Source organism: Trichinella spiralis (genome assembly GCF_000181795.1).
Source record: "Trichinella spiralis strain ISS 195 chromosome Unknown Scfld4, whole genome shotgun sequence".
NCBI lineage: Eukaryota > Metazoa > Nematoda > Enoplea > Trichinellida > Trichinellidae > Trichinella > Trichinella spiralis.
Window position 1 is genome coordinate 5,010,642 of NW_003526943.1, and position 22,371 is coordinate 5,033,012.

The 22,371-nt window shown below is 31.1% G+C and overlaps 6 protein-coding genes across 6 annotated transcripts; 1 reads left to right on the forward strand and 5 right to left on the reverse strand.

Moving 5' to 3' along the window:
• Positions 1-2,408: 2,408 nt before the first annotated feature.
• Positions 2,409-2,935, reverse strand: Tsp_01274 (conserved hypothetical protein). The gene is made up of 3 exons (XM_003377010.1): positions 2,833-2,935; positions 2,634-2,785; positions 2,409-2,576 (listed from the first exon to the last, which is right to left on the reverse strand). The coding sequence occupies exons 1-3, from the start codon at positions 2,933-2,935 to the stop codon at positions 2,409-2,411; spliced, it is 423 nt and encodes a 140-aa protein (XP_003377058.1).
• A 798-nt stretch (positions 2,936-3,733) lies between these two features.
• On the reverse strand, positions 3,734-5,863 carry Tsp_01273 (hypothetical protein). Its single transcript, XM_003377011.1, has 6 exons — positions 5,678-5,863; positions 5,512-5,533; positions 4,510-4,845; positions 4,214-4,345; positions 3,986-4,086; positions 3,734-3,919 (listed from the first exon to the last, which is right to left on the reverse strand). The coding sequence occupies exons 1-6, from the start codon at positions 5,861-5,863 to the stop codon at positions 3,734-3,736; spliced, it is 963 nt and encodes a 320-aa protein (XP_003377059.1).
• Positions 5,864-7,276: 1,413 nt separating this feature from the next.
• Tsp_01272 (putative helix-loop-helix DNA-binding domain protein) lies at positions 7,277-9,613 on the reverse strand. Its single transcript, XM_003377012.1, has 11 exons — positions 9,597-9,613; positions 9,175-9,335; positions 8,605-8,883; positions 8,380-8,539; positions 8,060-8,275; positions 8,027-8,039; positions 7,916-7,974; positions 7,724-7,830; positions 7,524-7,671; positions 7,363-7,466; positions 7,277-7,311 (listed from the first exon to the last, which is right to left on the reverse strand). Exons 1-11 carry the CDS (start codon positions 9,611-9,613, stop codon positions 7,277-7,279), a joined length of 1,299 nt encoding a protein of 432 aa, XP_003377060.1.
• A 3,019-nt stretch (positions 9,614-12,632) lies between these two features.
• Tsp_01271 (innexin unc-7 protein) lies at positions 12,633-14,348 on the forward strand. The gene is made up of 5 exons (XM_003377013.1): positions 12,633-12,892; positions 12,958-13,082; positions 13,170-13,530; positions 13,613-13,978; positions 14,090-14,348. Exons 1-5 carry the CDS (start codon positions 12,633-12,635, stop codon positions 14,346-14,348), a joined length of 1,371 nt encoding a protein of 456 aa, XP_003377061.1.
• A 3,218-nt stretch (positions 14,349-17,566) lies between these two features.
• Positions 17,567-19,293, reverse strand: Tsp_01270 (conserved hypothetical protein). Its single transcript, XM_003377014.1, has 3 exons — positions 19,035-19,293; positions 18,583-18,713; positions 17,567-17,851 (listed from the first exon to the last, which is right to left on the reverse strand). Exons 1-3 carry the CDS (start codon positions 19,291-19,293, stop codon positions 17,567-17,569), a joined length of 675 nt encoding a protein of 224 aa, XP_003377062.1.
• A 1,328-nt stretch (positions 19,294-20,621) lies between these two features.
• Tsp_01269 (putative polyketide cyclase) lies at positions 20,622-21,433 on the reverse strand. Its single transcript, XM_003377015.1, has 2 exons — positions 21,240-21,433; positions 20,622-20,760 (listed from the first exon to the last, which is right to left on the reverse strand). The coding sequence occupies exons 1-2, from the start codon at positions 21,431-21,433 to the stop codon at positions 20,622-20,624; spliced, it is 333 nt and encodes a 110-aa protein (XP_003377063.1).
• Between the last annotated feature and the right edge of the window lie 938 nt (positions 21,434-22,371).

Here is a 22,371-nt window from a genome sequence, read left to right on the forward strand (position 1 = left end):
TTTTAATTGGGTTTTCTAATTGAATTCAGTCATATAAAAACATTAATCATTAAAATTATCAGTATTGTTATTCATTTATTTATTAAATTATTCGCTATTAGTCGATATTAGTTGTGCATCATTTTAAGATGATATTCGAAAATCAGATCTGCGCTTGTGGAATTGGAGTGCAAAATTTGCATTATTCATCTCAAAAAATAAATAAATAATTTATAAATTGAATATAAAAATTAAACATTATGTGGAATGAAAAAAATATTTCATTAAAACGCAATTTGTGTGCTACTTGTGGATCTCTTCAGTATTTGCACTGAATTAAAAAAAACAGAGATATCTTTCAATACCAAATAATTTCATATTGTAAGCATGTTATGGACAAGAATTAAACCGGGACTTATTACACTATATGTTTTAATCGTTCAGTACGTCTATTCGATTTTTAATTTTAATTTTTCCTATTATAAGAATTGAACTTCATGGGAATCATTTAATGATTTCCTAACTTTCCTAAGTAAAGTTGTTTAAATATATTGATATGAAGGTTTGTTATTCCACTGCCTGATTGGTATTGTTCTTCTATAAAATATTTAACGCGTTCTGCACAAGTTAGTAGCTTCATATTATGAATCAAAAGAATTTTCTTATAAACTAAATAAATTTTGTATGGTTTTTATGAACAGTTTTGGAAAACATTCAATGAATTACTGATTTTTATCAAATCGAGATTTCTAGCATTAACATAAATGTTACGTGTGTAATAAAAAATTTGAATTCTTTTTTAATTTGATATATATGAAGTGTATAATTTTGTGAATTTTTAAGTAAATATGTACTGCGCTTTCAAAGTAAATTGATCTGAGAAGTTAAAATTGAAATTTTTAGTTTAGTGTTTTACAGAAATTGTGAAAATGTCAATATATTAAAGAGAACAGTTCAATTTTATAATGTTCATGTGTTTTTGCTAAATTATATATATATATATATATATAATGAAACAAGAAAGATAAGGAATTATTGTTGGAATTTCGAATTAACAAAAAATAAATAATACATAATAAAAGCCATTTAATGTTGGGCATGAGAATGCTTTTTGTAAAGAATGTACAATGATGTTTAAAAATAATCTTTATTTTAAGGTATGATATTTTTACCTCTGCAAACATTGCATTAAAGAATAGTATGAATTGTTTTTGATGTGTACTAATTGTAGTTGCAAGTTTGCAAAATTTTCTAAACCTGTATAAGACAAAAAAAATAATATTTTGCAAAACCCAACTTATGTATAACGTTACATATTTTGATATATTATTATCTGGACAAGTAGGCTGCGATTGTTCGAATTTACTTGAAGGTAAATATCTAAAATAATAACCCTTTGGGTTATTTCAAATTTTTGTCTTGGAGACTTTCAAGTCTCCTGTATTTTCAATTTTTATTTAATGTAGGTGTAAATGGGGTGACATCTCTTGTACTTGTGTTTTTAATGGATGATTTTACAATCTTGGTTTTTGAATGTAATTGAACATGATAAACTGCAGTGAATGAATGCTTGTATTATTCATGGTGTGTGAACCAGTTGTTCAATGGAATTGTTTTTCTTTGCTGTATCCCATTTAGGACCTTAGCTGGTAATTAAACTCTTCCAAATGGCTTTTTTGTATTATACTGTTTTATTTTTTTAATATTTGATAACTTATTGGTTTTTTGCTGTTTTCTATTGTCTCGTTGTCATTTGATGTATCATTAGTTGTTTATTTAAGTTATTGTTGAATTATGGAGAATTGTTTTTAAAATGTTAAATAATACGAGAAAATCTTGATAGAAATACTTGCTGTTTGATTTAATATTTTGTTCTGGTATTTCAGTTAATTGATTATGTTATATTCTACATTATTTCATTGTTGTACAATAAAGTATACTATAATAAAAATTTTTTGAAACTGCGTAGGCTTCTTGGTAGCAAACACAAGATGCAAAAAATGTACCGAAGATAGTTCAAACCAGTCTGCCAACTTGCAAAATTTGTATTTTATCCGGTTGGTGCCAAATCAAACGGTAACGCTTATTACGTTTTCAATAAAATTAAAGTTGGACGGAATCAAATCAATTAGTTGAAACAAAAGATAAGGAGGCGTTAATTTCGGCATGGAATGACGAAGTGGCTTAGAATGCGGTTTATGAAGATAAACAAAATAAATGCTTACATTGCAACGACAAAATAGGTAATATAAATTTAAATTGTAAGGTATTAATATTAATTTTGTGTGAGAAATAAAACATGTCAAATAAAACAATTTCAGTGCTTTCAGGGCATTTACTAAAAGCAAAATGGTATGACAAAAGTAAAGAAAAACACTGCACTGAAAAATGAAAGGCTGCGGCTCCGCAACAGCTTGCAAGTATGCAAACTACTGTTCTTTCAACTCTGGCTCTTTCCAGTCTTGAAATCTTTCTATGAAGATAGGTTGGAAATTTGGTTCAATATAATAACCGAGAAAATGACGACGGCCAAGAATTTCTCCAGCGAAAAACCACATCAACACTTCAAATGCAACAGCAGAATATACGATTGCTTCCTATACTTTTTTAAATAATCAAATTATGAAATCACAATAAAGTGCTAAAATTCATACCTTTACTGTCAAATCCATCGGATTGAAAGTTCTACGAAAATTATTTACTTCCGAAACTATTTTTGGCCATTCTCCAATGGAAGGCGGCATCAACTCAACTTTTGCATAACGCAAAAATGTTTGCAACCTTGGCTTACTAGCATTTATTGCTGCTAAAATCATGCAATGCGTTAAGTTTCACGTGCACCACCATACTTACGTATAACTAATTTCCCCAAACGAGAAGAAGGACTGGCAAATTTGTTCAACATCTTTGTCGACATTCCGCTCAAAGCAACCGATACTTTACTCATTGCACTCATTACCAAGGTCTAAAATAATAAATGTAAAACTGTTCATTTTAATAAATCCCATCTTGAAAATCTTATGCAAAATTAAAACAAACTACAATATAACATTAAATAGACAAATAAAAAGAATTTAATAGATATGTAAAACTGTGCTCAGCAATAAAAAAACTACGTATGCTAATCTAAATAAATAATTAAGCATATATAAATCAGTACCAATGTATGAAATCAAAATATCAAGCATATAACAATACGCCATATACAGTACTTATTAGAATACAAGTTTAAATCCTACTGTAACAAAGTTTGACAACATTTTTCAAAACTTTTAATTCAAATAACATACAAGACAAACTCTAATTTATATTTATTTAAAAATTCGTTATTTCAAAACACTTGAGATGTTGCCATTTGGCGCAACTTAAATCGACTTTCTGCATTTTTCCTTTTGGAAATCAGTAAACACTTGAAAATTGTTTCCATGTTTTACATTTAATCATCCATTAAAGCTTTACGCAATTCGTCTTATTTTCTATTTAATCATTTTTGTTTCAGATAAATAAAAGACACAACCAGTTATCTTTTTAATCATTATCGCCTACTTTGCCAGCGTATAGCACTGCTCCATGAATTCGGTGAATGTATATATATATATATATTGTTGGTGAAAACATCAACCAAAAAATTACCGTAAAATAGGAAACAGCAAAAACAATGCGCAATGCAACATTTTAAAAAGTTTGAGTTCGTAATTAGAATTAATCTCTGTTAATGTACTTCAGAATAGTGATGACTAAATAATTTACACCTTCAGCCGTCTTCCATATTACTATCACCAAAGCCGTCTGGAATAACTGTCGGATCATATGAAATTTCAGCTTCAGCGTTTGTAAATGGCGAACAAGGCGTACACGGTGGCACAGGAGGCAGCTGCGAATCATCGTGTATAACAGTACAACCAGGAATATCGACCGGAATGGATGGAACTGAAAAATTCTACACAAAAAGAAAATGCATCATATATGAAGATCAAATATCTTTATATAATGCAAAAAAAGTTACTTCGGAGTCGTTGCATAATGAAGGATTTGCTCTGTTAACAAGAGCAATCTCAGAATCAACATTACAAATTGCACTTCCTTGCCCTTGATAACGTGACAACGCTACATCAAAAAAAACGAAATTAACATTTCGTAATAATAATTCAGTTAAGCAATGTAAGTTATAAACAAATTCTATTTAAAATTCCATTCCATATACATAATATTCATTAAGCATAACAGAACTCACTATTAAGAGAACCTGCTAAAACATTTTCATTTATTTCTATCGAATCACCATCCGAGCATGATGTCTTTGCCATCATTTGTGTCACACCGAGCAGACCTGATTCTTCCACTAGAATAATGCACCATATTGTCTCTACAAAACATTAACATAAAGTATTTCCTTTAACATCATTTGCAGGTGCTAAATTAGTTAAAAAAAAATACATGCTTCAAATAGGAAGCGTTCGCTGAAAACTGCAAAACAGAACTGAGTAAAAAAAAATTTTTTTTGAATTATTCTTCTAAAATAATACTCACCACCGAATGGATATCCACTGTTTGTAGCCATTTTCCAACGTGATTGGTATACTCCTGCAGCAGAGGGACTTACCATTGTAACACTAATATCTGCTTCTTCCCCAGGCTGCAAAGCCTTCACTTCCATTATCCTATTTTCGATGTAAAACTCAGAATGAACAAGGCGAAGCATACAACCAGGTGGCCATGGTTTGCTTCCTGAATTGGCAACACGCCAAACTTTAACGAAACTTGTATTTGGCGGAATGCTTTCTCCTTCACCAACAGTTTCATCACGAATAAATGTCATAGATGGAATGGAAATTTGATCTCTCATACGATAATCATAGAAACTACCTAAAGCTGCTTGTAAATTCCTAAGAAAGAAAGCATTATTATATTTAGTTTAAGAATTTAATTATAATAATAACAACTGTCCTGAAATAACATAACATATAGAGATGAAGAATCATAAAATGAAAGTCTGCAAACAGTAATAATAAAAATAATACGAAATAAAAAAATTAATATAATAAAAACATAATTACTCATTTTTCTCCTAATACAAAACTGGTTTAAGAAATACATTGCAATTAATGTCACAAAAAATGATAAAAAGGGCTAAATGCAACACTCATTTAAATTACCTATGATAAACTCATCAACAATGACAACAACATACTGCTTACCAGATTACAACATGGAGAAAATTAAAGATTAGAACAACTTATCGTATTACTTATGCATTAATTGTATTACTTTTTACAAATAATTTAAATTCATGTGCAACTATCATTATAATATAAACTGAGGAATAATGTGCCAGTTTCCAGAAAATAACATCATATTTCGTCATTCAAGCAGTCATGAATTAGAAATACAAGAATCAATAAATAATTAAAGCTGCTCAAAAACTTGATATAATCATTTACATGCATTCTTTTTGACAGCTCGAACATGACAAAGTGAAAAAGTAAATTAAATAACAAAAACAAAAAGATCATTTCTACTAAAATGATATACTTAAACATAAATCGTTTACAAGCTTTAAAAAGAAAAAATACAATTACTGGCTAGACAACTGTTACAACTTTCAAAACGTTGCAGCCGATGTCGTCGGTAAAGTAAATAAATTAAAAAGATTTTCAAAACTAATAACATATTAAATCACCACATGAAAAGAAAAAACAAGCAAAGATTTAAAAGATTCTAACCAGTTATTCATATCCAGCAGATTTCGATAAGTCTCGGGTTCCAAATTACAATCACTACCAACAATTTCTATGAAATGCTGAACAAGAGCGTCATGGTCAGATGTACCAAGACAGCGAAGTTCTTGCGCCAACTTTCCATCTACATCTGAATCAATATCCATTGTCAAGTGAAAAAAAGTCAAGTTATCAAGGCAAAACGACTCCCACAACAAAAACTATACTGTATCTTTTTCTAAAAAATACTGTAAACATCATTAAGTAATTGCAAGTACATATAAATAAATACGTTTAATTTATCATTTTTTTAACTATGTGAAATGTTCGTAGTAATAAAATTATTTTAAAAATTTATTTAAATGATTTTAATGATAATTTTACTGCAAAATAATGCATACTAATAATTTCTATATTATTGTCAGTTAGCTGGCTAATTGTTTTTCTTAATCAAGAAAGTTTTATTCCCTTTTACACAGAGTAATTTGATTTTATTTTATTTGTAGCATCCATTTATATTTCCAAACTTATTGTATATATAAACTTCTTTTGTTAAAATGATATTTTTATAAAAAACGCGATGTTCGAGTAGAAGCGACGATTAGTCAGTGTTTACGTTTGTCCACTGTCTGATCACTAAAATCATTATTTATATTTTTTAATTAAAAACTTCGGTTAAAAATCGATAGTTTTGCGTTTATAAAGCAGCACTGTATGGCATGTTTTTTATTTTATTGTTTTATAATTCTCCAAAAAATATTAACAAAAAATTGTTTCTAAGTAATTTGATTTTGTTTTTGTGGATGATTTTAATTTGCAAAATTATATTCCTAATTAATATTTGGACAGAATCGTGTGATTTTATTTTCACATATCACATAAATTGTTACACAGAATTTCAAGAACTTTGTTTCAATTTGTGTTAACAAACTTCGTTTTCATGGTTATCATTTTTTTATTTCAGTTTTATTTACTGATCGTATTTGCAGTTTAAAATTTATCATTTTTTCTTTTACTTAAATAAATAAATTCATAACACACTTAACTCTAATGCAGTAATAATAATAATTGTTGTTGTTATTAAAACACTGAAAGTATATATATATAATGCACAAAATATCAAAATGTACGCAGAAAAATAAGAATTTGTCATTCATGGGTTTTACAAAATAGTTTTTCATTGTTTTCTATGAAATGTTTATCTTCTTTAATCAGATACTACAAACGCTTCGTACAGGTCATTTTACGCACGCCTACGTTTTCGTTTAGCAGCAAACATTTTCACTTTCGGCTACTTCCTGCTCGCTGTATGTGCAGTTTCAGCTAGAGATATTTATCATCAGTATGACACAAACGCACATGTTATGATTAATATCGCACATGAAATCAATAACAACTGTTGAATATCCAATGTTTTATTCTTCTCCAAATTTGTGAATCATACTGAATGAATATCAATAAGTAAACAACCTGAGATGAGTGAAAAGAACGAGTAAATGTTTCGTTTTCAAATCAGTGGCAGGATAAAGTCCCTGAACTTTTGTCATTCTTTGATGAACTTTAAAATCGATGCAAGCTATTTACAGCATGGTTATAGAGTGTCGACTTTTAGATCCTTAAAATTATACAATTAACATGACATATCCAATGTAATTACAGCAGTTACCTTTATTTGAATCAGTCAAAAGTTGAGCTAACAAGCATTGGGTATTTTCAAAAGTTTTGAAACCTGATGGCGTATCTTTTTGCAACAGATACAATTCCGTTTGCCTGAAAGAGAAAAAAAATGTAAATAATAATTTTTGAAAATTTTCACACACAATTTACCGATAAATGTAATGTCGAATTGTGAAAGATTCGATTTGCTTTGTCCATGGATTTCGAAAAGAGCACCATTCAGCAAAAACAGAAATCGGTTTGTTTTCTTTTGGTTTCAAACGATAATTGCACTTTTGAGAACGAGTTGTACGCATTGCTGTAAATTGATAAACTTTAAAATTTAAGCAAGTTCAAGCCTGCTAACTGACCATTTCTGTGAAAACTCAACGTCGCTTGTAAATCTTCCTCGAATACATAATTATGATAAGAATTGCCGATCATATCTTGCGGTAGAAGTCCAAGTATGCATGCACATCTGAAATTTGAGTATATAAATAAATTTGCTTTAAAAACTACCGAATACATTTTTAATAAGTGGTCATATATTACAGCAAATCTACATGAGAAATGGTGCCGTCAGTGTGGTGTCTTGTGACGAATTCCAATTTTGCGTTATTGCCTAAACATAAAATGCTAATATTCAATGTAGGAACAAAAATTTGATTTTTTACAATTTTCCAGTACCTTGAAAAATATGATCATACAAAGGAGCCATTGGTCTGGCCACAAATGCTAAACACGAAGAACCCGTGTCGTTAGACAAATCTGAAGAATCACTGTCCAAGTCGGAATGTTCATTGATGCCGTTCAATATTGGATTGCAGTTGCTTTGCATGACACCAGTGCAATAAAATTCCATATATTTGGTTTGAAGAAAATTTTCTGGACATCCCTGACTTGCATTTATCGGTTCGAGATATCTGTAACAAAAAATTCATTTTTTATTGCTATTTTAAATTGTACAAAATGTCAAAGCAAACTGATTATTGCACAGTGCAAAGAATAATGATAAATTTGAGCTTACTGAAATTGTTCCACAGGAACGGGTTTGCATTTCAAGCGACAAAAGAAAGAACGACTGGCAATGACTTCTTGAGAATCAGAAAAAGATGGCTCAGGACTGGGATGTGAACAATCAGATTCACATTCTGGATTTGCAAGTGATTTATTTGCACTTTTGTTTTCTAAAATATCTAATTATTCAATTTAAATTTAAATTTTTTTAAAATAAAAGCCCATTTTCTTTTACCTTTTCTCATTTGAGGACAAAATATTTCGTTACCGGTGTAAATTTGTTTTTTAAACGTCAGCAAATCTTTCGGATGAATGAGATCATAGAAGCTTTTATTAAGCACGTCGTTCCGTTTGTAACCGAGATATTGATGAACAGATTCCGAAGCGTAAGCAATTCGACCGCACTTTTTCATCACAATCATGCAAAAACCGTCGACTGCTTCTTCAAACAAACGATCCAAGTCAATTTCGCAAAAAATTTTCGGCACACTGCTCAAATATTTTGCATTGGCATCTGAAACTTTGTAAAGTTTTCATTATTTTCTATAATAAATATTATTCAATTTTAAATTCGTCAAATTATATGATGAAAACAGAAAACAATTGAAAATCGCCTCAGCATCCGGTAAAAATTTCTGATCAAATAAAATTTTTGAAAATCTCTTTCAAAACACATTTTTAACTTAAAAATTCAAGCAAATCAATTTTTTCTTATGTCTACGAGAAAAAAATTATAAAAATTGAAAATTTTAAACTACAATTCAATTCTCTTGGAATTCAATTTCAAACAATAAATCAAACTTACTGAGATATCTTTTGATGTGTTGCAATGCAAATTTCAAAACTGTAAGCTTGTCCAATTTTGGTGATCCTGGTGAACAATTTGGTACAAGCGCACTAATTTCTGTTATGTAGGCGTTCAACTTGTCTCTTCGACGTTTTTCAATTTTGCTATGGTTCGACGTTCTGAATTTACTAAAAAAAACAATTGCATTAAAAAAATTTCACATTTTTTATTCCATATTTAATTTTAAAAATAATTAATAACGTACTTAATATTACTTTTTCTTCTTTTCCATACTTCTGAATCGGTTTCTCTTTTTGCATATATACTGCTAAATATTGAAATCGGTAAAATAAAATAAATTAAAAAAAACTTGAAACAGTTTTATTTATGAATGTTTTAATATAAAATCATTTAATTGAAATAATTTTGTAAAATTTTACAACAGCAAATCCTGCATTTTTTTTAACTGAGTTGGAACAAATACTGTACTACGGTTTTGTTCCCCAGAAATCAACGGGCGATACAGTAGCTCGAGAGAAGAAACCGTAATCGTTTCGAAGTTTGTGTTTTTTTCATAAATAACAAATAATAATATATATTTTTTATACGTATGTATGTCTTCTTTATAATAAAGATTAATTTTACTGTTTAACCGAAAAAAACAGGTGACGAAAATTGATTTTTGTTTTTTTGTCATTGTTTTTTTAACTTTTTTAATGTTTAATTATTATTAATATTGTTTTATACGTTTTTTTTGATTATGTTATTAAATTTAAATTTCATTAAATATGTTTTGCATTCGTTTATTTTTTCTTCTAGGTGCTTACTTATTCTGCCGATTTTATTCTTTCCCGTGTGACCATTTTGTAAGATGATGGGACAGAAAATAAAAGTCAAATTTAAATTTATGCATTTATAAACCCGGTCGATTGCCCGTCCCTTGGTTGCTGTTCGTGTTCTGTGATGTATTTTTACATAGTAGAGCGATTCTGGTATTCTTCGTCATTGCTGTAGGGCGTGAACTATGATCTAAGAATGAATTAATTAATTGATTGAGAAAATGTTTTTTTCTGATAATTTGTTTTTTGAATGTTTTTTTGTTCAATTTTGGCTGAAGAGAAATTTCGATCTTCAGTTGAGAGAAATAGTCAGTTAGCCGTGCAACAATATTAGCTGACATCTGGACAAGGTCACGCTGGCCAATCAGATTCCGTTTGCTGACCTATCGCTTTTTCGACCCTATCGATTTTTTTCTGACCTCAACACTGTCGACAGTAAGCTTTTACAGTTGTTGTCTTTTGAATTTTTGCGTAAAGAGGATAGCAAATATTTTGAAGAGAAATAAGTTGCAAACATAAAAAGCAACAATGTCGAAATAGCAGAGAATAGCTAGCTTATTTTCCGGTTGAATAGTTTTGGACAATAGGCTGGTTGGTGAATAAAATTTCCTCTATTCTCTAGGCGAAATTGAATCTCAAAAGCAGCTGAAAAAGTAAGTTGCCTATGCTCACTTCAGGCGAGGCTATTTTTACACTGCTGTTGTATATATCTTCAGCTTAATGGCCTAAAGAACAGTTGTTCCACTCAGATTCAGATTGACAACTGGGAAAAGCTTCTTTTTTTTCCGCTTCATTTCATCTTTCAATTTTCAAAATACGGTGAGCTATATGTATGTATATATATTTTTTTTTCATCAGTTCCCATAACGTGTGAACGAAATTTATTCGAGCTTGTCTTGTGTTTGTTCGTCAAATGGAATTTTACTTTCTCGAGGCAGCAAAATCGAGCTTGTTGCTTAGTGGTGAAAAATTGGTTGACAGTTGCAGGCTAAAATTTTATTTTCATTCGTTCACAATTGACGAAAAAGCTAACCTTTTCCGTCGCATCCAACTTACACTTCCTTGTTTCTTTCTATCCTAAGCTTTTTATATTGAATGCCTGTACGCGGTATAATAAAAGTGAAGGTATTTTTTCTTACCAAAATTTAAATTATTACATTTATAAATAAAATTTATTTCATGCTTCACTTGTTGTAAAAAAATAAAGTTATGTAATTTTTTTTATAACATCAGCAATGCTTACCGAATTTTGTCATCGGATAAAAGGTTTCTCCTCATAATTAATAATACTTTTTTTTATAAAGATGTATGTGTAATGTAAAAGAAAATTTCAATACGCAAATATTTTTAAGCTTTTACGTTTCACTTCAAAGTTTTTATAGATGAATTTTTCATATTTGTAAAATACAAAGAGCATTTGCTAATTGATGAAGATAATATCTTTACATTTGTGAAGATAAAAATGCCTGTTGAAAAAAAATTACATGTTGGCACGATGAATATAATAAGAAGTATAGTTCTGTCTGTGTAAGATTAAGATTTCATTACAAAATAAATGATTAGAAAAATTATTAACAATTTTTGTAGATGACGCATTGTATAGTAGCTTTGCAATTTCGTATGGCTGGCCTTTGCGATTGGTTATATGACTCATGGTCGTAGTGTGTACTACAGGAAATGAAACATGTGCGCCGCTGCTGTTTCTGGCGAAGGCCAACCAATTGATATCTCCTAATCTTTCATTCTGCCTATTGCTCTCGCTCTGTCGCTCTCTCTCTCTTTTAGTTGCACTTGGCCTGTCACTTTCTTTTTCCTTCTCTCTCTCTCCCTCTCTCCCTTGCTCTCTCTTCATACCCATCTTGCCTGCAGTTTTCCTGTATAAGCTTGCTAATAGGGTCGGCTAATATTGTATTATAGCTGGGTTAGATGGTGGGCTTCAAAAATTGAACGGGATGGGGAAATTATCGAACGGTGGCACCTGGTCATGTTATCATTTTTATGCCTTGTTGTTGACGAGATGGTCAGTTGTCTGAATGGATAATAAATAATAATTTTTTCCTTTAACTTCAATTGAATTCAGTTCGGTCGTAACTTTTTCTTAATAGCCGTCAGTTGTCAATCAGAAGGAGAGATTTTTTGGGTGCGGCACCGCTCCATTTTTTTTTGCTTTCACATTAAACTTTGTCCGGCAACTTTTCCAACACCAGCTAATAAGCTAATAGAACAGCCGAACGACGGAGAAGAAGAAGAGGAAAAAAAAATGTTCACCCCTCAAAAGCTGGCTTGTTTCTTTCTCTAGACGGCGGTCATTTTCTGCTGCGGCGCAATGCAGCTAACATTCTGTGTCTTCTTTGTCAACAATGTTGACAACACTGACCGGCAAGCAGGAGGAAGAAGAGGAGGACTGACTGAGAATGAATGCAGTTTTCAGCTTGGGTTAAATATTAGCTTTGCGTCGACCGAGAACGTGTGAGACTAACTGGCCTGTTTGGCGGTTTTTCGCGCCTTGTAAAATTTTCAATTCCAAGCCAACGTTGGCGCGTAAACAAGCAACATCCGTCTGTTTGTTTCGAATAATCTGTTTCGATTATTGTGTTTCGAGGATGAATTAATTTTTAATTTTTTACCAGACAAATCATGGCTTTGCCTTTTCTGGACGTTGCGTTTCGTGCTTTGCACAAGCAATACTACGACGACTTCACCGATCGACTGAACTATTATTACACCACATTGTTCTTATTGTTCATGTCAATTTTGGTCAGCGCTAAACAATACGTCGGTTCTCCAATACATTGCTGGGTACCTGCACAATTTCGAGGCGGTTGGGAAGAGTACGCGGAAAGTTACTGTTTCATACAAAACACTTACTTCCTGCCATTCGGCAAAGATGTTCCCAGGTTTGTAAATCGATATATAAAGCTTGTTCTATACTACTGTTTTATTTTGTTTTGTCTTTTCACAGCGATATTATTGAACGAGACTATCGAAAAATTGGCTATTATCAATGGGTCCCTGTGGTGTTGGCACTGCAAGCTGCATTATTCTACATGCCGAATTTGATATGGAAAATGATGAGTTACAACACTGGTAAAAAAAAAGAGAAAGAAATTGATACTTTTTTTTGCCGTTGGCTTTTTTTCTTCCATTTGTCAAGTTTTTTCTTTTAATTTTGAGGAATCAAACTGAAATCGTTGTTGCAGTATGCTAGCAGCATACCGTTGACGAGTTCAGAAGAACGTACCGAGACAGTGAACCGATTGTGTCTAATTGTGGAAGATTGTCTGAATTATCAAGCATCGAAAAGAAGTGTAATCAGCAAGATCCTTTGCTTTTATTGTCGACAGACCAGCAGCTGCTATCTCACGTTTTGCTACTTGCTGATGAAATTGCTCTATTTGATCAACGTTTGTGGACAATTTTTAATTCTCAACGATTTTCTCTCCACCAAATACACATTTTGGGGACTGCAAATTCTCATGGACATCGCACAAGGTCGTGATTGGAACACCAGTGGTCATTTTCCAAGAGTTACATTGTATATATATATACATCTGTTTTTTTTCTTCTTTTTATACTTCCTGTTTATGCTTTAATTTCTTCAATTGAAACATTTTTAGCTGCGATTTTGAAGTTCGTGAATTGGGCAACAGTCACCGCCATACAGTCCAATGCGTATTGATGATCAACATGTTCAACGAGAAGATTTATCTGTTCTTTTGGTTCTGGTTCTTGTTCCTTGGCATCATCACGGGCGTGAATCTGATGTACTGGGTGAGCAGTTTCGTGTCGAGAACTTACAAAGAAGACCTGGTGCGCCATAAATTACGTCTTACCATCGACTTCAAGGATCGCCTCTTCGAACGCCGTTTGACACAACAATTTATTCGTGACGCTCTACATCCGGATGGTTTGCTGATAATGCGTTTCATCGGAACTCACGCCGGAGAACTTATCTCATCCGAAATGATGGGGAAAATGTTTCGGTATGTTTTTCATATCCTAATTAATCTAACAGTTTTTGAAACAATCTGTCTCTCTCTAATCATTGCATTTTTAAATAAATCATATATACTTTTTTTTCTTTGTATTAATAGGGACTATATGAAACGAAGTCAGATGAGTCATCAAATATTGGATTCTGTTAGAGAGAAAGATATTCCATCATTTAGTAGCAGTGGCCGTGATGTAGACCATGGATTTAGCGAGGCAATGTATGACGATGGAAAGGCTCCGAATGATGGATCGTTGAATACACCTCTGTTACCAACTGCGCCAAAAATGGTAGAAACCAATACATTGAAGGTCGACAATCGATTTCCACCTGAAGTTCCACCGAAACCGAAAGACATTTAAAATTTGGAAGAACTAACTAACTACAAGAGAAGAATCTACAAAAATTTAAGAACTACAACATTTCTTTACTGGCGTTATTTATATCTTTCTTCACTTCACTGTCTATCTCACTATCCCCACTATTCACTATCACTTCTTTTTACTATTTATGCAAATATCGCTCATTACATTATGGCAGCGGCATAATAAGATTATTATTATTATTATTCCAGTTATTTTATTCAAAAAGACGATCTATCTCTATATCTATTATGGGTAACTGTTAACTGATTTGTTGCAGTTATATGAAAAGTTTGCCGCATACAGCATTTTCTCTAAAGATATTTTCTTCCCACGTATCTTATCGCCTTTCTCTACCTTTCTGAAAATAGCCATACTATCCACATATATATGCGTATATATCTATCTATCTCAGGCTAGAGGAAAGTCTTGTTACATCATCTATTGTTTCTTGCACTTCTTTGCATGAATAAAAGCACTTTCAAGCACATCATTTAAACTAGCTGTCGAACAAGCACAATTTATGATAAAATGTTTGACGACAAATGACAGCTACAACCGAGAGGTCGCTATGGAAACTGCTCCAACTCCGGTTTAACTCAAGTTTTTGCATTTTCATCAGTTGAAGTGTGCGCGCTAAATTCTGTTGCAAAGCTTTCCCCATCACATTCATTCTTCAATGTGTCGCGCTTTATCGCAGAAGGAAACGTTGCAGCTATTCAATCAAATCATCATCACTGCAACTTTGTTACTTGTTTTTTTCTGTTTAGCTACATTTCAAAACAAGTTTTTTAATATGTACATTTAACAATTACATGTAATTTTTAAAAAAATATTTGTAACAACAGTTTTATCAATTTAAAAATTTTTTCATCAAAAACGAAATCATCAATAATTAAAATAAATAAATTTTCATAATAAAAATATTTTTTTACAGTTTTGAAATAAATTTAATTAACATAAAATTATCGTCATTTTTTTGAACAAATATTCTGCTAATCATCAATTTTCAACATCAATTAGCACCAATTTGAACGATACAGTGGATAGCAGAGAGGGAGGGACATTTATCGGACAACAGCAGTAATAATAATAATAATAATAATAATATGTATGTTTGTGTATTTATCGTTTGTCTGAACAATAAAAAAAATACTTTTAAGCATTCATAAGTAGCTTTACAATAAATGAATCAAGTCTGTGAGTTGGAGACCAGTTTTAAACCTTAGTTTACGAATCAGAGCATATAGCTTTTGACAACCTTAAACATGGCCCCAATTCTACAATCATAAAAAAGAGAATCTTTTCGTTCTTGCCTACCATTTATTTGATAATTAAAAATGAAAAGCTTTTATTCATCATTCGAAAATAAAAGTCACTTTTACCTTTCACCACTTTGACAACTTATTTTCAATAATGCTTAAAATGCAAAACACATTTTCTGAATAATATAAAGTTAAAAAATATAAGAATAGTATTTTTTTGAAGGGATATATTTTTAAAAAAATATGAAATTTGCAATAGTATAAAAAAATTTTTTATCCAAATATTCAGTTTAAACAAAAACCGAAAAGCGATTCAATGAAAAGATAAAAAAAATTGAACATATCCACATTTTTAATTGTACAGTAAGTAAACTAACTGATCAAGCCAATAAATAAAATTGACAATGTTGGTTTTTAAAAATTCTATTCCAAGTATCAGTTTTGTACAATATTTTATAGAATGTTTGTAATTTTCTTTTTATATCATGAAAAGAAATTGAATAATGATACTGTAGAAAAATACACAAGAATAATTTAAATACCAATGATAGAGAATGGTGTTTTCTTTCCCACTGTATACAGCTTGTTGCTTATCAAAAGAGAAAGTTACAAAACTTTTTAATGATTAAATTCAATTGAATTGCAAAAATGAACAAAATTCAACATACCTGGGTTCATTTGGATATGAATTTGCGTGAAACGCATCTTGCAGTGATAAGTAAGGTGCAGTGGTATCGGCTGAGACTCGTAGAACCGTTTCAGACATGCTGCTTTGAAAAATGACCACCAGCAGAAGAAGAAGTAGTAGTAGTAGTAGTAGAAGATGTGCTTTGATAGAACAAATACGGATCAGCAAAAAATAAGGGTAGCAGTAGTAAAAGCAAGTGGGACAATGTTGACAACTGGATGCTTTTCGTGTGTTGGAATAAAAGTGAACGTCCAGTTTTTGGCAAAAACTTGCCGACCTTCGTATTCAATTTAACCCATTTTCATACAGGCCTAATAATAAAAGTTGTCACTTTTTGAGGAGGTGCAACGCCCACAATTTTTGTCTGCTTCTAATAATGACAATTAGTCACAGTTGGAATTGAACCATTTCATCCCATACGGCCCTTTTTTCTTTCATCCAATCCACAGGTTAAGCAAGCATCACTCGTGAAAAACTATTCCTTCATTAATTTGCATTATGAATAAAACTTTTTTAATGTTCGTTTTTTGTCTAATGTATAATAATTTTTACAGCAAATAAATTCTGTTTCCTGTTCAACAATTCAAATCATAGTTTATCAAAATACCCCGATTATTTCTAGTTTGGAATTTCAGCATTGAAATGAAATCCACAACACACCAACAATATTATGCGAATTTGTGAACAAGAAAAAGTAATTTACACAATTAATATACATATATATATCCAGATATACACTTTAAACGCTTCATTTATTCGCTACTTGAATATATTTTATAAAATTCATACTTTTATCCCTTTCCTTGGCATATGACGTAGTATTTGAATAATTCATTGAAATAATTAATTACTTATGAATTGCATTCAAAAAAATAGCTCATCAATCAACTATTTTCAACATTTTTATAATAAAAAAATGTTACTTTCTAAAAATGAAGCACACCTAAATAGAATAGTTACCTAATGCAGAACTAGGTCTTGATCATTTACTACTTTTACGCTACTGCCCTACTGACTGCTGAAAATGAAAGTCTCTTTTGAAGATAATTATCACTTTGGCCTGAATTTTCTTTCACCTGACCTATGAGTTGCAACTGAATTTTAAATTAACACGCAAAATTATTTTCAACACACACTGATTTATTCATTTATCTATTTATCAAAAACAATGCATTAAAAAAAACGGCCCAATGTCATTTCAAAAACAGTTTCTGGAATAAAATATATTGCATCAATGTAGCATTTACTATTTATGTTCACCGCTTTCAACCAAAAAATTCATAATTTTCAATTTCATCACTCCGATCTAACAAACGACTGATAAGAGAAAGTCGATTTGAGAAAACTGTCATCGACGAATCCATTTTAGCACAAAAACCTTCAAATGTGTCTTCACGCTTACGAACAGCTTCCAACCAGCCTTTCATCTGATTCAATCCTTCCTTTAAATCAACAACTAATTCTTGAATAAGATCATTCGCTGTAACGCGAGTTCGCAAATTTCGAGACTGCTCTCCAGCAACTTCCTCATCAGATATTGGCACAGGCATCTAATAAAGAAGAAACCAAATTAATTACTTAAGCACAACATCTATTGTCTTAAACTTTTTCATCATTCGGTTTAATAAAAAGCATTCTTTTTTAATATTAACAACAATTTCTATCCATAAAAAGTACAGTACAAATGTGACATACAGGTTTAACTTGGAAATGAACACAGTAACCTTATCTGATGCGTATTCTTTGCTTAAATAATAATTCTATTTTATAATTTGTAATTTAAAACATCTAAAAATGTTTAATAACTAAATAGCTCATATCTAATGAAATATCAGTACAGCAGTAAAATGGCAAAGACTCTCTAAAAGCTATTTGATAATGGTAATTTTCATGTTATTCAGTTGCCAACATCACAAGTCTAACATAGGGTTGTTTTTGTTATGTCAAATAATGTCAATAATAAAATATATGAGTACTCATTTTAGAAGTTCTAACCCAACAACTTTGAGAAAAATACTCTTAACGACAGTATGAATTAAAATAAAACTTGATTATGAAAAAGGTTGACAGTGAGTTTTGGTTGTTGGCGGAAAAGAGATGTAAAGAGATCAATATTATTAGACAAGCGTATTCCAAATATTGTATTGCATTGTATTGCATTTGTTATTTCCAGGATTAAAGACATCCATCGTCTTTGTTTGGTCAGTACAGTCGAGGGACAGTTTCTCTGTTTACGTCGATATCAGTCAAGTTTAATTAGATAGACTTATCATAAGTCTACCATTGATCGACGCAGTCTAGTGATTCTGTCGAAGGCAGAACTGAATTCTGAAGGCCTCAGAAATCGTACAATCACTGTTAACTTTAAAATCGAATAATAGCAACGTCGAGCTGTTCCTAACAAATACTTTTCTGTTACATAATAATTTTGAAAAAATAATCTTCCTAATTAATACTGATAAAACACTTATCTGAAGTTACAAAAGAATAAACTTGCCAATAAAAAATATAAGTGGAAGCAAATGCTTTATAAAACTGATTAAAGTAAACATTTAAATGAACAGCTCCCATCTGGCTTTCACCCAAATTTTATTAAAAAATATGAAATCATAACTGAATAATACATTTTGTAAAACAAAAGCATTAACACTGCGTACTGTTTTAGCATTTATTGATCTTTATCGTCTTCTATAAATGAATTCGAACAAACAGGAAAAGCTTTGCCATGCTTACGGGCAAAATTGTATATATAATCTAAGTCTGTCTTTATGGTCATCAATATTTCCTTATTGGCAGCAAAATCTTTCTTAAACCCATCTATACGACTGCTGGAAACATTTACGCAGTTTTTCAGCATTTCGTTGCTTTTCTCTAAGCGAAATAATATTTCTCTTTGAAATTCAAGGATCTTAGCTATTCTGCTGTTAGTTTCTAAGTTTTCAGACCGTTCTTGCTCTTTAGCAGCATTCTCATTAGACGATGATAAAGGCATCTAAAAAATATATTTCACATAATTATTTAAACAATAACTTTTGCCTTAAATACTCCCTTTCAAGTGTGTCACCTTACAAATAGCACAATTTTTTTATTGTTAATAATAACTTCGGTCCATAAAAAGTACAGTACAATTTTGACGTACAGGTTTAAATTGAAAAAATAATAACATCAACTGAGGCGTACTCCTTGATTTGATTATACTTTCATATTCTAATTTACACTTAAAAATATCTAAACATTTCAAACAATTAAATATAGTCGAACTCCGATTATCCGATCACTGATTATTCAAATACATGTTGGCCGGCTGTTAAAAATGCATTGTTTATGATATTAAATCAACCTGCATTTTGCTAATACTGCAACATTCTGTTGTTTGCTAATTTTATGTTCGGGATGTCTACTTCTAGAAAGAGAAAGGTTTTGAATTTGGTGCAAAAACTAAATTAAAAAAGCAAAAGCTTCAAGTAATGTAGGAAAGAGTGTAAGTTGCGCGAATGCTATGGGTAATGATCGTTTACAAGTGTTGTTAGTTAAAAAATCAAAACGTCCACGAGTTATGATTGCTGTGCAGAAATTGCCTGTGGTTTATGATTATCAGTCAAAAACCTGGATGACAAAAGATATTTTTTCTGTTGGTATGATGAGTTACTTTTTCCTTACGTTAAAAAATACCAGCAGTAGACAAAAAAATTAGAAAAGATGCTACTTATAATTGACAATACGCGTTGTCATCCTAGTTGTGAATTGCTAGGCTGTGATAATGGCATGTTCAAGGTTATGCTTTTGCCACTGAATACATCAACGCTTGTTTAGCTAATGGATCAAACCGTTAATCAGAATTTAAAAAAGTAGTATCCTGCGAAGAATTGTCCTTTTAGATACTCAGGAGACGATTTGATGTCACTACTTAGGAACGTCAATTTTAAAGATTGCTGCTATATGACTGCGGAAGCGTGGAACTCTCTCAGGAACTACTTTGCGCGTATCGTGGAATAAACCTCTCGGTTACATTAAAAAATGTGTAAAACAATCAACAGACTGTGATAATTGATGGCTGTACAAGTGTGATTGAAATGTTCAAGGAATTTAAGTTATGGTTGGACAAAGGCCAAAATAATTTTCAAAGTAATAAATAATTTGTGATAATCTAGAAGATTATGAAAAATCACCAGCTTTCTAGCTAGATTGCTTTGCTGAAAATGCATTACTTGCTTCAAAAAAGGCTCATTTACTGGGTACACTCGTGGCACTGACAGCAAAATAATCTCGCGCCATTTGTGTTAAGTGCGGATATATTTTTGAATGAACTTTCCACGAGCTTCAAGATTCTGTATTCGTGGGTTCTGCAGCAGCATTGAAATAACTGTCTACTGCATCTCCGTGTAACAGTGCATTGGCTTCATGTTCACTGTCTGAATTGAACAAAGAAGAATGAAAAGGCTGATCCGGTTTTGTGGTTCTGGATAAAACATCAAGTTTTTGCAATATGTCTCGAACTGTCTATTTTAGCTCTAAATTTTTCAACTCAGACTTCCGTTTAAATTTTGGATTGAAAATTTTTTAAATTTTCATAGTTCTGCATTTATAATGTTTTTTATATTTCGAAATTTCGTTCTTCATTGTCATGAGTGCTTCATTTAAACTGTTGTCTACTGATCAATATTCATCACACAATTTCAGGATATTTTTTATATACGCATGAGCGTAGCACAGTGGTGCATACTTTCTTCTTGAAAGAAGTTTCGTGATATAAGCAATTGCAGTTAACAATTTAATAACATTTTTTATAATAAACCAATCTCGTTCAGGAATGCAGTATTTTCCTGCTTTTTTATTTGAAATCATAAGTGCTTACTTTCAGCGCTTTCCGCAATTTAACTAATTTGTTAATCATTTCTGCACATGATATCCATTATCCAATCAGGTGTAGGAATTTACTGTTGAATATCCAAATTAAACTTTAGAAGTTGTTCATTAGAAGCTTCTGTTCGAAGTATTGAACATCGCCAGAAACTTGGAAGATTTCCATGTTTCCCGATTGATTCACGAATGAATGATATAAAATCTTGAACCGCTGTATTAATGACGTGACCCATAATAACAAGCATGATAACTTTCACAAGGTACATCATATGGAACGCTGAATTGATTATATAAAATCTGCATCGATTCAATAATCACTGCTGATGCACTATTGGTTGTTCCAGCTAATATTTTCCCCTCAATATAGATAACGCTGTATTTGCAGCAATATTTAGAAGATAAAATCTTTGAAATGACAACAGTGCGCCACGTATGTTAATTTGGTTGTCAATCTAATGTGTTGTGGCAGCAATATAATCACACATTGTCTTGGATGACCAGCTATCAGCTATGAATGACACAAGAGAACTTATGTTACCGAAAATATTTTTCAGATTCTACCTTTTAACATTAAACAATTTTTTGATTTGATCTTGCAGAGTAATTTACTTAGGCAATTTTACGTTGCTGTTCAAAATTAAAGCAAAACTTGATTTGAAACTAGGCATCTACACAAAAGAAAATGTCAATACCGCAATTATAACAAAAAGGAAGCAATATTCCATTTGCTGATTCATCATATTCCTAAAGATCAACAAAATCAGTAATGGAAAATTGTGCAACTTCTCGCATTCTGATATAAAATCAGTATTAGGAATCAAGAAAACAATGGAATGAAGTTGTAACTTTGAAGTGCTTATTTTTTTCAGTATAATCAAATTTATTTTCCTACTTCGAGACTTTTATCTGCCAACTCCTAGTTTGAGGCCAAGAGTATAACCCAAGTGTGATTTTAATATATAGCATTTAAATATTAAGTAAATTATTGTATATGGATAAGAGAGAATTGTCCAAATTATATTCGTTTATTTCTTTTTACTATTTTACATATTTAGTGAATGATTTAGCGAATGCTTGAACTTTGTGATAAATTTACACCCACAAAAAATTTCATTTAAATCATTATTAATATAAAATGAAAGCTGAAAAAATCAAAAGAATTTCACATTAAAAAAAGATTAAAAATTGTTAAAAATATAAGTGAAAA

Bases quoted from the DNA above. Each gene is read 5' to 3' on its own strand.
- Tsp_01274 (XM_003377010.1), bottom strand. From the start codon at position 2,935: ATGAGTGCAATGAGTAAAGTATCGGTTGCTTTGAGCGGAATGTCGACA. The intron at 2,786-2,832 runs GTAAGTATGGTG...GCATGATTTTAG, and splicing joins TTTGGGGAAATTAGTTATAC to CAGCAATAAATGCTAGTAAG. The intron at 2,577-2,633 runs GTATGAATTTTA...AAAAAAGTATAG, and splicing joins CGATGGATTTGACAGTAAAG to GAAGCAATCGTATATTCTGC.
- Tsp_01271 (XM_003377013.1), top strand. From the start codon at position 12,633: ATGGCTTTGCCTTTTCTGGACGTTGCGTTTCGTGCTTTGCACAAGCAA. The intron at 12,893-12,957 runs GTTTGTAAATCG...GTCTTTTCACAG, and splicing joins TTCGGCAAAGATGTTCCCAG to CGATATTATTGAACGAGACT. The intron at 13,979-14,089 runs GTATGTTTTTCA...TTGTATTAATAG, and splicing joins ATGATGGGGAAAATGTTTCG to GGACTATATGAAACGAAGTC.
- Tsp_01272 (XM_003377012.1), bottom strand. The intron at 8,540-8,604 runs GTAAAAGAAAAT...TAGATATTTTAG, and splicing joins TTGTCCTCAAATGAGAAAAG to AAAACAAAAGTGCAAATAAA. The intron at 7,312-7,362 runs GTAACTGCTGTA...TATAATTTTAAG, and splicing joins TTTGACTGATTCAAATAAAG to GATCTAAAAGTCGACACTCT.
- Tsp_01269 (XM_003377015.1), bottom strand. From the start codon at position 21,433: ATGATGTACCTTGTGAAAGTTATCATGCTTGTTATTATGGGTCACGTC. The intron at 20,761-21,239 runs GTAAATTCCTAC...TGTTTTATCCAG, and splicing joins TTTAATTTGGATATTCAACA to AACCACAAAACCGGATCAGC.
- Tsp_01273 (XM_003377011.1), bottom strand. From the start codon at position 5,863: ATGGATATTGATTCAGATGTAGATGGAAAGTTGGCGCAAGAACTTCGC. The intron at 5,534-5,677 runs GTTTTTTCTTTT...TTCTTTTTAAAG, and splicing joins AATCTTTTAAATCTTTGCTT to CTTGTAAACGATTTATGTTT. The intron at 4,846-5,511 runs GTATATCATTTT...AAGCAGCTTTAG, and splicing joins TGTAAACGATTTATGTTTAA to GTAGTTTCTATGATTATCGT.
- Tsp_01270 (XM_003377014.1), bottom strand. From the start codon at position 19,293: ATGCCTTTATCATCGTCTAATGAGAATGCTGCTAAAGAGCAAGAACGG. The intron at 18,714-19,034 runs GTAAGCATGGCA...ATTATGTAACAG, and splicing joins TTATATATACAATTTTGCCC to AAAAGTATTTGTTAGGAACA. The intron at 17,852-18,582 runs GTAGACTTATGA...CTTCTTTATTAG, and splicing joins CTAGACTGCGTCGATCAATG to ATGCCTGTGCCAATATCTGA.